Genomic DNA, 22249 nt, shown 5'->3' with positions numbered 1-22249 from the left:
TTGTGGCATAGAGTGCCCGGCTAAAACCTAGATTTTTATTCTAATTTACTCAGAATTGTGAATCTCATTAATGGAAGGTTTCTTCCATCAACTTTCTTTTCAAGAATTATTTCTTTCTTGGTATTCCTTCCCTTTTTATGTAGTTAGATCTCATATTTTGCTGCTAGTTAGCTGAACTGTTTTGTTATATCAAAATTGGGTGTGGTTTTGACCATTTCTGTTGACGCACTTATCAATCACAAATTTGCCTAACTCACAGGAGGAGCAATGAATATTAGCATGCTCAAGGGATTAGTATGAGAGATATTGTTACATCTAATAACTTGCTTCTTTCATCTCAAGATGTTATGCAAAGCATTTAAATGGCTTTAAAGCTTTCCTGTGGTCAGTAATTCCCATTGCATGAGCAATATTTATCCAAAAATTCTTACGTGTAGGCCTGGATAGCACCCTAGAAAACAAAGCAATTTGCCTGGAAAAGCTCGAAGTCTCTGGGAATTGTTTAATAGCTAATTAGCGGACACCCTGATTTAATGTAAATTATAAATCATTGAACTTAGTTCAAAGATAAGTCAACCGATTATTCAATATTCTCCATGGAGAAATGTTAATTTTACTGTCTATTTTGCAAATGAATTGATTTCATAAGGTTGATACCCCCAGAGGTAATAGGCTGTGTGAATAAATGATAAAACTAAGCAGTCCTTTATAAAGCATTTATGCTATAATGAGAGGGTAAAATGCATTGAATTGGATGAGTGCAATATGAGTTCAACCTTGCCAATTTTCCTGGAAAAGTAGAGATAGTCTGATAATGAAATCATCTTTATGCAAATAAATCCTTAAATGTCCTTAAAACTGCAAAACCTTACCAATGTTTCAACTCCTATCCTTGTCAAAGTGGTGGCAATTGCATCACTTTCCTTACCTTTCATTCAGCATCCATCATATATAATATTATGTAATGTGAAATATTAGTTATTAGGCCAAGTGCTCCTTATATCTTTTGTTTTATGATAAAGGTTGGTCAAATTCTGATTGATCCATTATACTTATGTCCAAAATTAAAATTGATTTGATTGCCATTAAAATTGGTTGAAACGTTTGCACTCAATATAAATGAGAAATAAAGTTATTTTCGTAATGAGGTTACTGTTTCTATTAAATACATTCAAAAATGTTTATGGAATTAGAGTTCTACCAGCCAATTGCTATCTTATCATTCAATGTAGTATTTTTAATTCTCCACAGTAGTCCACTATTTCTTTGTTGAAATGAAAGATTCTGTTTTGAAAACATGGAATGGAAACCAGTGTTGATATTCAACACTTTTACGATTAAATTTTAATAACTAAATTTTATGGTATGGATGGGATTGCACTTATGGACTTAGCAAATCTTTGAAAACTAATTCCATGTCATTTGTTATATTATCTCTTGGAGTTCAATTTTTGAGCATTCCAGAGTGAGAAGTTATGTAGCACATGGGATAGGAGCGAGCACAAAATGAAGAATAGAAAAGAACTATATAATAGAATTTCTTTTTCTCTCTAAACTATCTGTTAGTTTAGAAAGAAAAAGTTTAGTTGGTAAACTGAGAAACAAGCTAGTGAAAGCAAAAGACCCCATAGGCATAATGGCTGTTGGTATCCATCAGATTTCCTGCAAATGTGGCCAGATCTACCTGGGGGAGACCGGTATATTGATAGCCACCTGGCTGAAGGAGCATCAAAGGCATTTTAGACTTTTACAGCCCAACAAGTCTGCTATGGCTAAACTTAGCATCACTAGGGACAACAAGATAAAGTGGGATAGTGCCCAATCAATTTGCCATTTGCCCTAAAGGCCATGGAGATTAGGCTTAATAAAAATGAATGATTTTGATGGTTTAAAGTTGTAAATGCATGAAATCACATCTTAAAGACTACAGAAAAACCATAAAACTCATTCTTTTTATGTGAATTCCTTAGATCTTTTCGGACAATAAGGATTAACCTGATTTTTGTGACTGTTCATTGTTACATCTCGGCAGCTTTTTATTCAGTCAGACTTATTCATTCACCCTGATGACGACGGAGGAGTCATCCCTCGAAAAGTTGGCAACCTACAGCAATTTAAACCGGTACAAATACCAAGAAGAATTCTCTCAAAGTAAATTTTTTGTGGAATATTTTGTTTTAATTCTTGAAATTATGTAATTTGATTTAATAAAGTTTGGATTTTTTAGTCCCAAATGCTTCTTAACTTCAATTTTTTAGTGTAAAAACATCAAGTACTGAATACATGTTATTTATTTCTACGAATCTTAATTGTTCTGAAAATCATGAAAAAAAGTATAAAAGTGTATATTAGCCTTACCACTTGTTCCTGAATCTTAAAGAAAGGCATGGGAGTATAAGCCCAAAACCAAATGCCAAATTAAACTCATGAGGCCAATTCACCATATCATATCGTTAAAACCATGTTGACACTATCCTTATATGGTTCTAATAAGAAAGCCTATAGAGTCTCGGCAAATTCAGAGTTAGGCTGGTGTTATCATTCCAAGAAATAGTTTGTGTCAGCATTATTCAGAGAAATTATATACTGGAGAATTGTGGGATTCTGTTGTCATCCAGGTTCATGGAAATTTGAGCAGGGGATTTATTTTTGGTGGTGAAGTATATAAGACCAGACTTATCAGTGTTCAGTTAAAGATGATTGTACTAGTGAAATTCAGGCAGTATGCAGATTGACCCTGTGGTATAGCCAGGATTTTGAATTGTGGGGAGGCATTTACCAGAGATTTCAGGGCCCTTCCGGGGTGTATGGAAAACACCCCAGGGCAAATGGGGGTCCTCCCGTGGAAAATTCTGTGATTTTTAATGTTGATAACGTGATTTTTAGGTTTCAAAAACCGTAATTTTAATTTTAAACCGTAATCACTTGAAATTAAGTATTACATGAAGTTAAAAGTACCTATCAATACTTATTATCCTAGTGGTGTTTGGGTTTTATCATTGTTATTGGGTCCTTTTCATGTCCAGAAGTAGCAGTTGGGGAATAATTTTCCTCCAAATTATTTTCTCTTCAAATGCATCTTTATTCTTGCTTTGCTGAAAATTTGATTGGGAGTGTTTAAGCTGTCATTTATTAAAGCTATAATTTCTTAGTTTTGATCAAATTATGCACAAGTCATTCCTGATGATGCTAACATTTTTTTCCTCTCCCAAATTTATAGCTCTTTCGTAAGGACCTTATAAGTGCCATGAAACTGCCAGACAGTGAGCCTTTAACTGCTGATGAATACTGGGTGATCATAGATCAATGGAAGCAGGAGTGGGAGAGAGGGGTTCAGGTCCCTGTAAACCCTGACTCGCTCCCAGAACCATTGGTCACTATCACTGGTCAACATGGGAGCAGTGTCGAAGGGAGGCATTCTGACTTCCGACTGTGAGTACCTACCTCCTATAAAGAGCTTGGAGTAATAATTTGTATAGCAATGTGTTTAAAAATAGCTGCTGTCAACTAGTAGAACTCCACCAATCAATGTAAATTTTAGATGATGTGATTGTGGAAAGTTTTTACAATTTATCCCTTTACATTTAATCAATTGACAATCTATGCCCATTGTTCAGTAGTTTTCAAGCCACCCCTTAATTAATGTTCACTTCTTGTCAGTGGAGCCTTGATAATTCATCATTTGGTAAGTGGTTTGCTAGATTATCTGCTAATCACTTTCATAGTCTTCACCTCAGACACCCTCTACCTCCTCCGTATTCCTCTTTCAATGAATGGGCACATCATCTTTCTAGAGTGCTTGACAAAGTAGCCTCAGTAATTATTGGAAGCAAATGAGTATTAATGAATTCCATGTCTTTTTCTATCGTCCATTTGGGCTTTCTTTGGACTTTCAGGGTTGATAATCAAAGCTCCACTGAATATGACAACTTTTTTTTTAAACTTTGCCTTGGGCAACTGATATTGATATTGTCAAAACTGCATTTCATGTTATGTTAAAAATGCTACAAAATATCTGTTTACTAAATGGTTAATCATAGTGCTATTCTTGCATGTAGAGATAATATGGTTGTAATATTTGTCCACGTTGAAAAAATTATTTTTAGTTGAAGTACAGAGTTTCGTTATGTACATTCACTTTACAAATTGGTGCACTAGACCAGCACAGCTGTCTTCGTGATTTTCTGAAGTTGACCTTGCATATCACTGATGCATTCCATGCCATGTCTACTGGGAGTTGATTTTACTTGATTGGATGGTACAACTTTACCATGAAACCTTTGTCAAGAGGCCCCAGCATGATTTCAGAGATAGAAAGCCCTTGTGGAAAGAAAAATTTCACTGCATTTCAATGATAGCACTTCCCAAGTTATACAATGGAGAGCGTGCAAGGTTTTGCTGCAGCCATCTCAACCCACTCATCTTATAATTTACCAATATTGCTCCATGAATACACTATATATATTCTTCTAACCGAGCGACCCCCAATTTATTGAACTGCAGTGAACCAAAGATGGGGCATAGTTTCAAATATTAGTTACTATTGTTACCAGCTTTTTTTATCAGCATGGATGAGGGATACATTCGTGCTGAGTCAGATTATTTGCCTGTAAGAGACCCTCTTTTGTGATAGGATAGTGTAATACAGCATATTAACGTGCGATGAGTACATGTCGGCTGAAATTCAAAATGATCATCCTTAGTAATTTGTGTTATTTATTGGATAGTGAGAGTATGAATTGATTTTATTTTGATTTATACGATTGCATATGAATCCCTCAGAGCATGAAGATGACGAGTACCATTATAATCAAATTCTTTTAACTAATTATGAAGTTAAGAATTCGTATTGCACCAACCGTTGGAGCATGGATAAAATCGATACAAACAGTCTTACCAGAAAGAGCAGCAAAAGTTTCTCATGGAGCCTGTTCCTTTCAAAACAGGTTTGAAAGTTTATAACTCATTAACTAATGATGCTGTGAGAAAAATACATAAATCTGTAGAGAGCTTGTTTGGTTTCATGTTAGTTTGGGAGGTAATTTTTTTGTGAAATGTTAGTAAAATTTTCTGCAATAAGATCGAAAAAATGAGGCCCGGTTTTGCCTCTGCAGCAGACGGAGTAAATTAGGTGACATGCAGCCTCATTGTAGTTACCTATTATAGAACATAATTTTTAATTGATTGAAGCTTTAATAATGTTAGTAGAATCACAAAAATTCCTACTATATATTTCAGTACTGTGTTAGTTCTAACAATACTAAAAAACAATGGTATCTCCAAAACCAGTGATTTTTGTCTCCACCAAAAAAATCATTCTGCAAGAGTAGAGCGGTTTTAGCATTGTGACACTCAAATATTTAGCTCAGAGTACTTAGGATGATCAATGCAGGATGATTTTATTACTACGACATGGGAAGGCAGCTTTTTGCCTACGGAAGGAGGCCCTCTCACCCCGCTGAGGTGTCCTTTTTGTGCAGGCAAATCGTTGCCTTGGTATGTCACAGCTCCACAGATTGTAAAAATGCAGTATTGATCATCTCATACCCTCTTATGTAAATATTTTATCTTCTCCGAGGATTAATATTTTGACATGTTGATTCGAAAATGGTTCCCTTCTTCCAGACTGATTTTTTGACTGAAAGATTTTCTGTCACTCACCTGTTTCCGAGATAATTTTATCTTTTTAAAGTAGTTTTGAACTAATTAAGTAAAGATAGTTTGTCAGTATGTTACAAATGCTACAAACTCACTGGGAAGCATGTTGTATTATACGAGTCGACATTGAAGTTACATGCCACCAAGATTACACCTTCCGCCGCATAGTCTAATAATAGGGCTTATTTTTAAATCTGAACGCAAACGAAATGACTAAAATTGTGAAAAATACTTTTGATTTCATTGCACAAATGTAGAATTTAAATAGCTTCTTAACGATGCCTATTTTTCTTCATATAATAATTTTTAGCTAAGATATAAGCTATCAAACTCGGTTTGCATTCATTTTCAAACGGACAGACCTCAATGGGAAAATTTTTCTTCCATAACCGGTATGGCATGAGAGCTGCCTGCTCAGGAAATATAGCTTTGCAGAAGAAAGAAAAAATGCACTGTGTTCTCATTCCATGCCATTTAATTAAATCACAAACGGGTTACCAAGTTATTATCCAACCTTGCAAAGGATACTGATGTGGTAGGGTCGATCCCGGTTGTGTAAATTATATAAATATTTTGGAATTAGTGCATTATTTATCCCGTCATGCTATCATTCAACGTAGTAGAACTTCCTGTTCTAGAAGTTAAAGCATCCCAATTGTTAGCACTAAAGAATCATTAACACATTCAATGCGGGCCCGATTTTCTTGAACGTCGTTAGAATCGGCCATTAAATAAGAAAGAAAAATAAAAATTGGTTTTCGTGCCATAACTTCCCTTCAAATACTGCTATTTTCAAACGGCGCACATGGGTCGAAAGAGGGAAGCTTGCTGAAAGCCTTGCACACAATCGGATGACTCGGAAGTAGATATTAGTCCCCCTGTCCGACCAGCAGAGCACGTCAATTGAAGTGCTTTGTATCTCTGGTTGGATGGGACCACGTCAATTGACGTGCTCCGCACTGAATGTGTTAAGATACTTCCCTCAGCGTAGTGTTGCAGCCTCCCTCTCCCGATTGATGCTGGGCAAGTTCTCGAGGAAGCGGCCGTAACGGTGGTCGCAGCTGTGGGACTGACTCAGAGCCCTCGGAGCGGCAGTTGTGACGTCAGGCCCACCCGAATAGACCATACCCCCTTTCAAAGGCCATTTTTCATGCCATTGGAATTTCGACAACTTAGGCAATTTTTATCTCGAGAGCGAAGCGTAACGTAGCTTGGGTTTTTTGCATTGTGCAAGTTTCGTCGTCCTCTATCTCCTCTAATTTTTTCCTCTAATGTTCTCCATCATTAATGTCAGCGCATCTTGAAGATAGTGCACCAATATTTTCCCTCCTTGTGATCTTGTGAGAAATACGTAAAGATACACACCAGTGTAAGCATTATATTCATTAGCCTTGTGGCTGCCATCAATGATCATATACACCTGTCAGTGGCAAGGGATTTTAAGTTATTTTTTTAGTTAAACCATTGTAATACCATGTACTCTCATAATTTGATTTTTTTTGGAATGCATATAATGCCTATACCGTTGAAAATCACAAAATAGAAATATTTGAAATAGAGAAAAATACAGTCAAAACTCTATATTGTAATGGAAGGGACCAAAATGTGGGCAATTTGATGAATGAAGGTTCACTTTGGAGAGGTTTTTGTGGTAGGCACCATTTTCTCTTATCATTCAGAAATGAAAAACACTTCCATCTTGTAAACCATCATATTTCTGTGTTTAAGCATATACAGTGCAACCTCAATTAAACAAGACCCCCACGGTGCTCAAATAAACACTCGCTATAGGGAATTGTCGCTTTACCGGAGGTGGAGCAAATAATAGACAATATATCTGTTGCGAACAGTTACACAGGAACAGGAGTGGTGTGCCAACATAGAAATTTGTATCCGATAAACGTAAGCATAAATCCAGACAATAGGCAATTTTTTTGCATAAAAATCTTGCAAAGCATTGCTTTGTCAATCATTATGCCAATGCACAACCGACGAAGCCATTTTTCTATGTACTTAGTGCATTTACGTGATCATTCTATTATATTGGTATCTTCCACTGAAAATTCAATAAATGACTGATAAAACTGTATTGCGGTTATTTAATGCCTCAAATGCTTCCATTGGTGTATGTTTCTTATTCCTCTACATTAAGCGGCAGTTGAGTGAAATAACGTATTGCATTTGTATGCGTATTGCAAATCTCTCAAACTAGATTGTAGAGCTACGATTGACAGATGAAAAGAAAAATCGATGTTTGGATCATGTTTCAAGGCCGAGTCACGTGCAGACACTGTCCACGCATTTATCTATACACGTGTATTCGAAGAGCAGTTATTGGTCCATGAGCCATGGCGACACATGGACCTGAAGCCTGTGATTGGAGGACCGGTAACCGTTCAAGTGCTCATTAACCCTGGTGAAAAGTCAGACACTTCTTCACTTCCCTGCCACCCTGCTCCTTCCATTTCCCCACTCACAACCAGGCCCTGCATTTTGCTAACGATAGGTGACGTCATAAGAGATAGCATTTTCATTGCTGCGTTTGCGTTCACGGCACGTCACGCTTGTGAAATTTGTAGTTAATGTGTGGCCGATGATAGTTATGTGATCAATATTTATGTCTGAAATGCTTTGTCTACAGACCGTGAATTTGACGACATAGGGACCGTGAAAACCTGGACAAAACTTTGAATTTTATTAATTAGTTCGAGTGGGAACCCTGTTCATAATAAAGTTCATTTTTAACCGCCGGGACCGGGTCAGTGGTTTGTAATTTCGTAATAATGACAATTTTGTGTTAAAGCTTCTTTTATTGTAAATTTGATTAGCCTTCTCATCAGGACTAACAATTTACTTCATAAAAACGAGATCTTGGTAATAGCATTGTTTATATTAACGAGAGTCTACTTAAATCATAGACAACCTTGATCCCCATGAATTATAGGGTGCCACAGTTGAAGACCTGGCCGTCTCTGAGGGAGTCACTTTGACCTCTTGATGCATCATGTGAAAGAGCATTTTCACTCAGCTCATTAGAGACTGTGAGAATTTACGGAACTTCTTAGCGTTTGGTTATGGTTGGAAGTGAGCACATGGAGAAAAGGATGTACAACGGTAGTGGGAATACCGACAGCTGAAAAGATTCAGTTGTTGGGTGGTTCAGCATCCAAATTGGGTGGTTTGAGGTGCTCCACATCTTTTGAGGTTTGTCCTATCCTGACCTAACAATGGGAGACACCTGCACCTAAGACCCCGAAGAACATGATCCCTCTTCCCTTCCACAAAACCCACCACTCAAGGATGCTGCCTCACCAGCCTGTATTGCACAGAAGAATTCTGTCTAGATGCTGCATATTTCTGGTACACCTCCTTTAGTGGAGGTAAAATGTCAATACTTTCGATTTTCTTTTATTTCCTGTAAATTAATCAATAGACAGTTTAATTGATGGGCATAGTTCTGTGCAGTGTTGAAAATAGAATTACATTCTTTGCCTTCTTAGGGATGTTTGGGACCAGGGCAGTTTTCTTTCTAAAGCAGAGTATAAGCTACTAGGGATGGACGGATCCAGGATTTTTTCGGACCCGGATTGGATCCTTGATTTTCGGAGCCGAATCTTCGGGTATTTTTGGATCCAAATGCATTTTCAAATTTCTACTATAAAACGAAGTAATTATTCAAGTTTCTTCTGAGTACACACAATCAAAGGAATGCTTTTTAGTAGTGATGTGCGAGTAGTGCTTTTTGATCTCGAGTCAAGTTGAAAACTACTCGTGAGTATCGAGTCAAGTATAGTACCTAATTCCTGGACCAGGCAATACAACAATGTATTCTCAAAGATATTCTCACTTTTTTAATACCTTTTTAATTTTCTATTGTGAATACTTAGCTTGATGTCTATGGAAAAGATAATGAGGGGTTTTGATGCTTATTGTGTCAGACTTTGGAGATGAATTAAAATTAACGTGGACGTGTATTGACCTGGGAGACGAAAGCCACAAATTTTCATCGCAGATTTTGGTACACAGGTGAGCGAATGCCGAACATATACATTTCCTAGCTCTCCCTCTTTTGTGAGAGTCACGGGTGTGCGATGTCTTTGTTTCGGGACCCAACACTGCGGGGATTAGGCGTCATCTTTGAAATCTGGGAGCAGGTACCTGGACCCCTCGTCTTATATTACCCCTCTTAGCAGTAGGGGACTGCGGTCATACAATTAATTATCCAGTCATTTTGCAAAGGAAATACTTGTCCCTTTCTCAAAAAATGTAAACTAAGTATTGAATTATTTGTCTTTTGAACTGCGTTTACGATTTTTAAACAAAATTCTACGGTAAATAATAACGTATATCTCGATTTTAGTATAAACACCAACTTGCATATTGTTGCTGCATTAAATGCGTTAATATTGACGGCAGAGCTTCGTTCAAAATTGACATTTCTCTAAATAAAATGAGGAATTCAATTTGAAGTCTGCAATTTATGTTCAAATAACAATTATCCATATAGCTAATTCATATAAGCAAAGCATGACTGATGGCAAACCAATGCCACTGGCATGATTATAAACTCCAAAAGGAGGGAGCCCAATCACCCTCTGAGTCAGAGATACTGCGGAGTCCCCGCTAGGAGGGATCGAAAAAGGTTGGTGCTGAGAGTGTGTGATTATCCGAGACACCCTTATTAACGAGAGTCCTGCAAAAATGCTCCGTATGGAGGGGATGAAAGTACAGCAGTCATGCTAAGGCCAGAACACCACTGTCTCTTAAAAACTTCCATGAGCACAATCGAAATGAATTAGCCTCAAGTAATATGTAGTCAATTTAATAAATATATGTATCCAAACTGCTCGGAAGAGCGCTGAGTAAAGGCGTTTGCATAAATAAAGATCGTGTAGGATCTTTATTTGTAAATATAATATAATAAAGATCATGTAGGTAAATGAATCATGTTAAATTTGATCCTTTCAAATTCTCCTGCAGAAAAACCAATTGTTGTACATGCTAAGACTACAGGTTTTGACGTATCCATGTTGCAGTATTCTGCCTGCAGAGAATGGACTTTCATAACACATTTGTGAGGCTGGATAAGTACTTTTTCGCTAAATTTAAAGATTTTAGAACCGTAGGAAATTTACTGAAAATTATACAGTGGAACTTGGTTAGTACGTTCCTCCTTAATACGGTGATTTCTCTTAGTCCGGTACCATCTGAACAAAATATGGGTGGTAGTATTTGGTTAGTACGTTTGAAAAAGTTGTGCTTTCCCGATTAGTATGCTCAATTGCTTTCCGTGACACAACCTGCAATTTGTTCTCTACTATCTTCTTAAGGGTGGTAAACTTCTGAATTCATGATTTAATTTAATATTTATTGTCATTTAATTTAATCTTCTGTTACCTTTGGAGTGCCACACACTGCACACATTTCACGACTGGGCAGCTGTTGCTATTGCACAAGTTATCATAGCAAGGGCAGTTAAATTACAAAAGACTGAAATTCTCGAGGAAGTGGACTGAAATCCACTCATAAAGCGAGTGGAATTAGCACGAAGATAAACATTCCTGCATTCACAATTTTCCCCAACCCGAGCTCCTCACATTCTGTTCCCTAGATTAGTTTACAGAGAGGTGAATTTCAACGAGTATTGGGAGTGTGATGATGATCTCAATGTTTGCCAAACCATGTCAGTCAATGAAATTCATGAACAGGAGTTGAAAGGAAACGAAGATGGAAGTGATGAAGATGATGCTGTGGAAGGAAATTAGTCTTATCCAATTCCCACTTTATCTAAAGCACTCAAGGCTATGGAGTACGTGCGTCAAACTTGATTACTGTTGCGAGAGTAGATCACTGTGGATCTCCACGCGAAGCTTAGCGTAAAAATACTTGATCTCGGCACAAGAAATAGAAAGCAGACGACATTAGACGGATTTAAAAAGTAAATTTCAAATATAATATAAAAATCTTTTTGTAATGATGTTGCAATCTAAGTCTTGTGTGTTATTGATCGATGTATCGATCGAAATAACAATCGATTTGGTTTCATTCCACTATGCCTCGTTCGCATTACGATTGTTCAAGCGATCGTCCTCTTTCTATAAATATATATTACATATAGGATAAATCACGGGAGATTGACGCCATTTTAATGTAATTGTCTTAGGGAAATCTATGAAACATCGTGATTTTTATTCATATGGTATTGCTTTTCAATGTATAGCTCATTTTCTTGATTTTAAATGCGAAAAGAGTTCAGGAGGGCGATCCTACGAGAACTACCGATAGTAATTGTAATTATGACGACTTTTCCACAGATTGCAATTACCCCTTCTACTATTATTTACTTTCCTCGTTAGCACGTTTTCCTGGTTAATACGCTCATTTTTTGTGGTCCCTTCAGAAACGTACTAAACAAGTTCTACTGTATCTACAATTTTTATGGATCTTGAATCTTCATGGAATTTAAGTGGACGAAGCGAATGAACCATAGAACTTCGCTTTAGCTTTGTAGAACAAAAAAATTTTTTATTTCTCACTTCATTAAATCAAACTTAGCAACTCTTGTTTTGTAAGTTTAAGAAGGAAACTAAATGCAACGAAGGATTAAACGAAAACTAGCATCAGACTTACATAGTACTAAAAAGACTAAAAGATGGCATCACTTGCAATGCCACAAGCATTGTACGCTAAAACCTATAAGCTGCATTCTTTTCCTTGAAATATATTTATGGTTTTTTACGTATTCTCTCGGTATTTGGGTAAAGAAAGTAAGGCATGGCTTAAAAGTATTGCATAGGAAAGTATAAGCGATGCAATGGTCCACTCTGATAACTTGGAATACGCTGCCGGGTTGGAAGACGGTCGACGGGCGCCGAATACCTTTTCGGCTGCCGCGGCAGACGAAAAAGTATTCGGCACCCACGTCAACTAATACAGTGGTTGACTGCTACGTATACAGTATGCATAAACTCAAATGCCAAAGCATTAATACGACTTAACGACTTTATAAACGATATTATTGCCTGATTTTCATAATAGTCCCTCCTGACTTCTGAACATACTGGCCTTTTCAGCTCCGTAACCGAAACCACTTGACTCGACTCGAATTTTCGAGTACTCACACATCCCTGCTTTTTAGATCTATGTACACATTTTAATATTTTTACTGATGAAAAATCATTTTTATAAGCTTTCGAATTATGTTTTAATAACCAAAAAATCTTTAGACGCTCAGAATCCAAACCTTTACGCTTGCATTTGGAAATGAAATTAGGTTTCAATCTTCAGATAAACCATTGACTAAATTTTAATATTTCTCACATAAGTTTCCCCTGAATTTTGTCACTTTCTCATCGCATACTGACTTGTGTTTCACCCCGCAAATGCTTCAGTTGCAGTGAGATGAATTTTGCACTTCCTGGCGATAGTTTCACTTCACAGTGCATGCACATGGTTCTCTTAATTGTCAATAAAAATATTTCTTCACAATGAAAGACATTTTTATCAGTATATCATTAAATTAAATTGCAACTGCGCCATCTGCAACACAATCCTGATGGTATTCCCTTTTATTTTTGTGCACTGTATCAAGTAGCAGAATCAAATTTTGGCTTAATATTTCATTTTTTAGTGGTATACTAATGAACCATTTGTCTATAGTGATTTCATTCGCCTCCCAGTCTTGAGAACAAACATTTGTTTACCACCCTTTTGGCACATTTGTACTGCAAATGGATCCGCCCTTTCATCCTGTGTAAATCTCCAAGTTCAAGTTGTATAATACACTTACATCTACTGTAACAAAAATTTTGAAGCCATACTTTACGGGCTTAGGAGGTAAATGTTGTCTGAATGAACATCTGCCAAAAAAGAAACCAATGGTTCGTCAAATGTTGCACATGATTCAATGATAAAACTGTTGCTGTATATAATAAACAAAGATCTAAAACATATATCTAGTTGGTGCTAATTCGTATGCCTATATTATCTTTGCTCTGGTGGTAATGATGTCAAACCAAAGACAAGGAAAATCAATGATGTTGGGTCATGGAAGCATGGTATATCTTCACTCTAATCCACTGCGATCCCACAAATCTAATTAATTCTGTTGCCCAGATTTATTTGCCCCGGCCAAAAAGTAAAATGCTGATCAGGCATTATATTTCAATGGTGTCTATTCTGTTTAAATCTGTTTTACAGGAATACAGGCAGTCCCCGACTTTCCCACACAGTGCGTTTCTGAAAATGTGTACGAAAGTCGAGTCATTTAGTTCCATGCTTAGTAGGGGCTATGTTCCAAAACAGCAAAATTTACATACTGAAACCTTATTTTTTACACATATTTTATTTTTACTAACTAATGTTTAATAATATGTTGATAAAATTCCTCACATCATGTAATTTCTTTCGAAAATACACAGAAAATGTAAATAAAAGTTAAAAACACAAGAACTCTGTTGGGTACCGAGTGAAACTTCCCCTCGGCATTCCACTTATTTTGTCCACTATAAATAAAAAGACATATTAAGAAGCATAACGAAATGTAATTGTTGAACCCTCACTCTTGATACCTTTTAATTTTTACATCAAAATTCCTCGGCAGGTGAAATTCGTGACCGTGTATAATTTGCATGTTATTCAAAAAAGACGAACGACGCACGGAATTTGGATGATACATATTTCATGCAATATTGTTGCTGAAGGTGTACATGAGTTAAACAGACTTAACAGCACTGAAACGTAAAACTATAATTAGAAAGAAGAACTTAGTAATTTTATTATATTTAAAGCTGTTTGATGATGTCTAGGCAACTTTTTTGTAAAATCTCTCCAATGAAGGCTGAACTACAGCTTTATTCTTCTCTTGATGAAGGAGTGTATAGAAGGCAGTGTGTTTCTCATATAAATCACGTTGATTAAAGTCAACAACCAACAATTCCCTTGATTGTGTACGTTCGTATAGTTCACATGTACTGCCATTTGAAACAGCTGAATGTTGGGAAGCACAGTAAATATCGGGGAAATTTCAAAAAATTACAGGCCAACGTTCGAAAGTCTGAATTTGGCATATGAAAGTCAAGTCAGAGTCAATGAGTGTCATTTTGGAACGTACGAAAGTGCGGATTGTACAAAAGTCAAGGACCACCTGTAATTTTCAGTGGCTTTTTCCATCTGATTATATGTACCTTGTGATATGATAGGTACCCTAAATTCTTGAGTATAAAATGCACTGATGCATGATGCCCAGGTCAACGTTTGGCTGTTACTGATGTTATATTTAAATGCCTAAAGATATTTTTATTAAGCTCAGTTCCTGAAAGAAAAAGCTGACCACGTGGGAGGTGAAAAATTTTGAATCCCTAATTGGCCTGTCTTCAAAACTCTTTTTAGCCAGCAGGGAAGAAGGCCCTTGCTTGCCACTGGGCGTGTTTGTTATTTTTTATAGGAGTCCATTCAGGACTTAAAATTTTCGCCTCCTGGGTGGTTAGATTTTTCTCTCTGGGACTATACTTAACTACGATGTAGTTCTCATGCTTTAGGCACACTTGTTTATCCTATGTATAACACACATCAAATAACCTGAAAAATTTCCTAGAAAAACCAATTGTAACATGCACAATATACTTGTGAATCTAGGGCACCAGTCCATTGAATCTCAAGGAATTTTCTACTCCTTTGGTTTTGACAGTTTGTGGAAATTTTTTAAACGAATTAGTTATTAGTTGGGTACTCAATGTATAATTCATATTTACATCACCAGGAATAAAATGAAGTATGCATGAAGTGAAAATGAAGTATAGTGAATGAAGAAATCTTATGCTTGCAACACTACCAGATGTCCTTGCAATATTTTCTTGCCTAATTCCTTGACTCATGAAATTCTAGCTGTATTGCATATTTTTTGCCTTACTTATTTATTGATTTTCAATATCTGTCTTTTCTTATTTTTCAGTCCCAAAGGAAAGTATATCCGCATCACTAAGGATGAGATGTTCAACCCTGATGACCATATACTCTCTTCCATGCCCAGTCGAGCTGACAAAGCATGTGCCTATGACTTAGATGACTGTGACATTGAATGGTTGCGAATTGTTAATGGAGAAAGGGCCTTGATGGGTGAGTCATTTCTCTGTGTAAACTTTTTACAATATTTCCCCTCTAACCTTTTCACAATGGATTGTTTTTGTACTTTACTCAATGGCAAGATGTACACTTGGGAGTCAGTTGCTGTTCACATTTCACGTTAGGAAGTAATTAAATCAGATGAAACTGACTTTTGAAGTGTAGTAAGAAATGAATGCTGAAAAGTTTGACAAGGTTGCCAATGGAGCAGGAAAAAAGCATTTCAAGAAGTGGAATGTGATTTTCAGCATCTTTCATCCTTCTGCTGATGCTTTTGCCATATAAGTTACTTTGAAGTGTATGTAAGCCATGTTGTTCCAATAGAATGAGGAGCTGCATAGTTTTATTTTTGTCAACAAAACGTCATGAAAGACTGGAATTTATTGAGGAATCCACGATTGTGAGTAATTCTTGATGTTTCATTAGCGAAACTACGTGGGTACCGTCTTTGCTGCTGTAAATAATTTTTACAAGACTCTCTATTTTTTTTAAATGTCTACAAATGATAAAAGATTAATATCAAATGATAACTACAGCAGACTCACAATTATCTGGCTGCGGTATATCCGTTTTGCGGATTATCCATGCATGATTTTTACTCTCGCTCAATATTTTCCGCAATCTTTATTAAAAAAATAAAATCGGATGCAAAATCACCAGAATTACTGTAGTAATGCTAGGATACACCGGGCTTATTATTTCCATTTCAATCCCCTTCGTAAAACAGGAGCGATCGCGCACTAGCTGCATTCACGGGAGCACCGTGTTCCTGTTTTCCGAGCCACGCAGCATGCGACCATACTTTGAGTGGTCGCGCACTTTCTTTTTAGGAGGGGGTTTGAATTGCATATGGGAACTTGAGAGGGATGGTGAAACTGAAATGTATGAACTCTCTGATGAAACACTGGCAGCATCATTAGAATCATCTGAAGTAGGTGAAAATCTGGGATTGGTAATTGGACTAGGAAGAGAAGTTGCTGATTCAGTATCATCTACATCTTAAATTTTCACCTCTAATTCTTCTTACATAGTCAGTGAGCATGAGAGATGAATACTTTCATCAATTTTTAAAACGTTTGCATAAATTATCTTATGATGAGTCCAAAGAGGCGCGTTCGTGTGAGATTTTCCTCCCCTTGATATTTTAGAAGCACAATGTGTGCACATAGCAAATTTGTTGTCCGTTTCTAGTAGCTGAAAATGGTGCCATGTACTTAACTATTTGACATTCTGATTCGCGAACGAAAAAATGTAATTTTCATACTAATTAATGGTCAATTGAATGCATTCAAATTTGACTTTCAACAAATATTGCAGCAAGTATTGTAAGCTTCCGAGTTTAGTTCAGAAACTCTTAGGTTCACTAGCTACTTATGAAAGTTCTCCACGTTTGGAAAAGAAGATTCATTTTTCAGTCAGTGATGCAAATGTATAAAGTGTGCGAAAGTTTTTATTCTGAAAGTATCAACTGGTAGAGCTATCATTGATGATTTTTACAAGGGTTCTTCAAATTCGCATTATGACAGGATTACAAATAGGATACATATGGTGAAAATATACTTATACTGCTAAAATTTCTACAACAGCGCAAAAAATACCTTTACATAAACTTTCTTCAACTGTGAACGAAATCAGCACTGTAAAAACCTATGCCTCAACAGAATAGCAGGAAAAAAAATCCATTAACCACTTCTACCCACAAATTTGATGTAGTTCTTCAACTTGCCTAAAATAGCCCTTCATGCACTCAACGGCTAGAGTCCTCTGCATTGTTTCCAAGTCAACTATCAACGAAGTGCGCAGGAGAGTGTATGATGCAAAAGTGAAACTATTCGAGATCGTACTTCTAGCATTATGATTCTAGATCTCGAATAGCGAATACATTCTAGTACACCCATGTCTCGTATAGCGCAAGGGATGCGTTCCTTGGGGTCTTTGCGCTATACGAATTTGCGTTATACGAGAGCGTTTTAACATAGGGGAGATAGGGATACGTTCCTGGTAGCATAGGTCTTGGGTATTGAATTTCCTCTAAAACATCTATATTCCCATAAAAAGCCTTAGAAAACATTATTTCTATAAATATTTATAGTTTAAAACATCTTTAAAGATAGTATTCACGCATTCAAAGACTTTTATTCACGTTAAAAAAAATTCTTACGTGCTTTCGAAATTCCATCCTGTCGTGCGGGTGGGCTAACATCTGCTATCTCAGGGGATCGTAATGCGTTGCCGGCAGTTGATGATTTTTCAAACTAGTCTAAAAACAACTATGTGTCACCCAGGCCCTTTTGTCGCTCATCGAAATGACAGGAAAATACTACTTTAAATGCCATTTCATAGCTAGCGGAGTTTATGAATGATAAATCATTTTAATTTGAAGTCCTCCGAGTCATTAGCAGCTACGTGAAACAGTCTTTAAATGCCTTGAAACCTGACCCAGGTTTTCCTTCCCTGAAAATGAAAGAACGAGAATGCATTCTTTTCCAAAAGAATATCGTCTCATCAACACTAAAAACTAGTTGAGGGGGAAAGGAGCCACTTTCAATAACAGCTTGGAGTTCATCAGAAAATGTTGTGGTGGCTGCGCTATCAACACTTGCAGATTCACCTGATATCGCCGCACTGAAAATACCTGCTTGCCGTTTAAATTCTGGAACCAACCGGAGCTTTCACTTAATGTCTCGGAGCGATTACCACTCTCGTCTTTTTGTACTGATTAACCATGAACTTTCCGTATGTGTAGACCGCTTGGTTGAAGTTGGTGCGGCTGAGGTCACTGATATTTTAGCTTCGTCTTTATTCAGAATAAGGCATCGTGAGTTTAAACTTCCGCGTAATATCGCTTTGACGCTCTCCATTTTCAAAGCAATTAACCTCTCTCAAGTCCTCTTCTAGGTTAATGGTTTTTCTTGATAAATTCTTGACTTTTCTACACGCATCCCTATTTTTTGCCATATTCTCTTGGTTTTTACTCTGTATGGCTCTATCTAAATCACCTTCTTCTGCTGAACTGTATTCCTGAGACGCAGAAGGGCTATGACTGCGGGGAGGGAACGAAGCCATTGTGTTTAAGACTCTATAGCGGACCCTTTTATGTGTTGATGCTATTCATGCGCAACTCGGTCACCGCTTCATTTCTCCCCCGTGAATACCGATGACCTTGAAGGCTTCAGTGTAGACTCTCTACCTGGAAGTCAATCGCCCGGTAACCTACGACGGCAAAAATACGTCTCAAACCGTATTGCTGAAAAAAAAACTCATTTCCACTAGCCCCACGCTTAATTAACGATCTAAATTATTTATTATCATTCTGTTAAGGAGACGAGATAAATCTTCGGTAGGCCGGCTATCTAGACCCAATGACGAGTAATACTTTTGGCAATTGCGCAGCAATGAATTTCGATTAATATATAAACAAAAAAGAAGATTTGAGGCAAGAAATAATATTAATATGCGTATATTGATAGAAATTTCGTGTGTACTTAGCGCAAGTTCACGTTTTATCACGAGAGCGTTTAAGATTTTTGATTAGGCTACACTGCGTTGCAATGTTTCCCCGAGGAACGAATTTGCACTATATCGAAATTGCGCTAATCGAAATTGCGCTATACGAGACATGGGTGTATTCGATTATTTGCCGATACATTTAGCTCATCTCTAAAACCTACTCATAAAAGGGTCACTCATAAGTAAAAGTAGAGAACATTTGATGTGGACCGCCATTGTTGGTTGAATATAGCAGTCTTCTCAATTTTTATTATGTATATGTTATAGAAATGCGGTCAGGTGGATTTTCAAAGAGAGTACAAGCATAAATAAAATAGAGGATGAATCAAAAAGATACAAGTACTAACATATAATATTGACATAGCATTGTTGAGGAGATGGAATGATGGCTGAAAACACATGGAAAAAATTTCACCTGGACTGGAATTGAACCAAAGACGTTCTGATTTCTGGGCAGATGCTCTGACCATTAAGCTACTGAGATTAATGTGCCAGTGTTTTTGGTGGAGGGGTTTATGTAACCAATTCTCCTTATATGTAGCCCAATGAGGTGGTCAATTGATGGCTCTGGGCATGTTTCCTGCCACTGGGGAAGAATTATGCAGAAGAGGAAATCAAATGAAAGATACACACTCACAGACAGTAGGATAGGTATAGCACATGCGTTTCAGGGAATGCTGATCCCAACAAGAAGAAATCAACAGTTTTTGTTATGTGCATGACATAGCATTTGAAAAATTGGTGCTTATCTTAAATCAATATGAAGTACCTTACATTTCCTGCTGGTTGTAAAACACTATAATAACACACCCGAACATCGCCAACCTGTGATACATAAGCTCTAAATAATAGAATTAAATCTCTCTTTCATCAACGGCTTCCTGAGTGGTTTTTATTCACTGGTAGTCCATTTTGATTTCACTGCTACCAACAGTAAAACTGTGACATTTCTATACCCTTCAGCTGTTATCAACATTCTCATATTGTTTGACTGTAGGGGTTGTTTGATGGGCATATGCTGATGGCTTGAATTTTTCATTGTTGATGGATTGCTGTATAAAATTGTTTTTCTCCCTCTGATGATTTTTTCCCCTCTTTTCAGGTTTGTCGAGCATTTCTGAGGATGCCTTGGAAAGAGCAATCGAAGAAATGGAAGTGCGTTGTTGGGAAAAGATCCAGACAATCGTTCGTACTGAAGAGGGGCTGGGAATCGAATATGATGAAAATGTTATCTGTGATGTCTGTCGATCGGTAAGTTACTTCATTTTTGTATCTCCTTCCATATTATTGTCCCCTCTTTTGCATTTAGTGTTATGAAGTGGATTTCTTGAATACACTTTGAAGGTGTAATGCATTTGATTTTTATTTTTCGGTTGCAAATCATCAATATTCACATTGTAACTCTGTGTTTTTTTTTATTAATGGGTATTTTAGGGCTAATTTCATTTGTTATGGTAGCAGTTTCATATAATCTTTAGGTAACATCATTGTGCTCTTTGTGGTGAATACTTAGATGCTGATGGTTGTTGTTCTTTTCCTTTAATTAATTTGAAGCCTAAAGACATCCTTAACGGCCTTAACACATTCAATGCAGGCCCAATTTTCATGAAAGTTGTCGAAATCTGCCGTTAAAATAAGAAAGAAAAATAGAGGGAGGTTTCCGTGCCATAACTTCCGTTCAAATACTGCTTTTTACAAACAGTGCACACGGTTCGAAAGATGGAAGCTCACCGAAGGCCATACACACGATCGGAAGACTCGGAAGTGGATATTAGTCCTGTACGGACGTGGAGAAAGGGCTCCTGGTCCGACTGGCAGAGCACGTCAATTGACATGCTCCATGCAGAATGTGTTATGTATCTCTTAGTGATTTTTTAGAAGTTGCTAGCTTGCTATAGGTTTTTTCAGTCTTGCTTTGATTATAGATAAAAATACAGAAAGAAAGGAGGTAATTTATTTAAGGAAGGTACTAAAAGTTATTAAGAATTACTTGTGTACGATATTCCCTTATTTACTTTAATATTAACATTATGTTATTATAGAATTACCGTATATGTCTGAATATTTTTTTCCAAAAATGCCTGTGGTAAAAGTAAAGGGTAAAGACAATATTCAAACACATTTTTTTAACTTTTCCCGAAACTGAATCCTCAAAATTGGGGGAGGGACTATATTCGGAGAAATACGGTAATTATACGCCATGTACCAATACTTTAATATGCGCTCTATGCCCTGCCAGCCTTAATAAAATTTTACACCCTTTGTGCTCTTTCAACTGACGTGCCTGTGCCATGAAAGGAATTTGTCATTCTATGAATCAGAAACAATTGAGCTGTGTTTTTTGCAGATGCTGGTTTTGTGTTTTAACGATATTAACAAATGTTTTTGATTTTAAAAATAGTAGTGAAATGGTTCTCATCAAAGATTAAATACAAAAGTAGCAATATAGTATACCTAAGCTATTTAGGTTGTATTAAGAGTAAGTTGTTTAACACAAAATATTTACCCCCGCTTATCATATACAAAGAATTCCACATTCTGTTGAAAGGCTTCTGAAGGTGCCACAAATGTAACATATGCCTAATTTTGTTAACAATTGTGAGGTTTATGGGTACATCAACTTAATTACGGGGTGTATGGTATGCTGCTATACAACTTTTCATGAACCATTACCTATACCACCATATGTCACAGTACTTCATAAAGATTGTTGTCAAAGTATGATGAGATGATGATAAAAAATAACCTTAATAACCAGGTGGGCATACTCAAGTGACCAATACATTGTACGATGTAACCTGCAACAAATCAAACTGAAGTTCTTTGGAATGAAATGAGAATACACATTAAGGAAAGATTATATATATTCAATTCGCATACATGACAAACTATTTGTAAGGGGTCCATCTGGTGCCTCACCCCACCTTATCCAACCAGCGTCTAAGGTCTTCAACAGTTG

At 36.8% G+C, this 22249-nt stretch overlaps 2 protein-coding genes across 3 annotated transcripts in view; one reads left to right on the top strand and one right to left on the bottom strand.

Moving 5' to 3' along the window:
• LOC124158914 (NTF2-related export protein) overlaps positions 1-22249 on the bottom strand; it is a 79168-nt gene that overhangs the window by 6874 nt on the left and 50045 nt on the right. The window lies entirely within an intron of this gene.
• The window catches only part of LOC124158910 (PHD finger protein rhinoceros), a 61151-nt gene that overhangs the window by 5688 nt on the left and 33214 nt on the right, over positions 1-22249 (top strand). For both annotated transcript variants that reach the window (XM_046534325.1, XM_046534324.1), the window contains exons 5-7: positions 3221-3432; positions 15611-15774; positions 20393-20541. In XM_046534325.1, coding sequence (XP_046390281.1) covers positions 3221-3432; positions 15611-15774; positions 20393-20541 — 525 coding nt within the window. The remainder of the gene's footprint in view (positions 1-3220; positions 3433-15610; positions 15775-20392; positions 20542-22249) is intronic.

The sequence above is a fragment of the Ischnura elegans genome, chromosome 5 (genome assembly GCF_921293095.1).
Source record: "Ischnura elegans chromosome 5, ioIscEleg1.1, whole genome shotgun sequence".
In the NCBI taxonomy this organism is placed as follows: Eukaryota; Metazoa; Arthropoda; class Insecta; order Odonata; family Coenagrionidae; genus Ischnura; species Ischnura elegans.
This window is presented reverse-complemented; position numbering and strand designations above follow the sequence as displayed.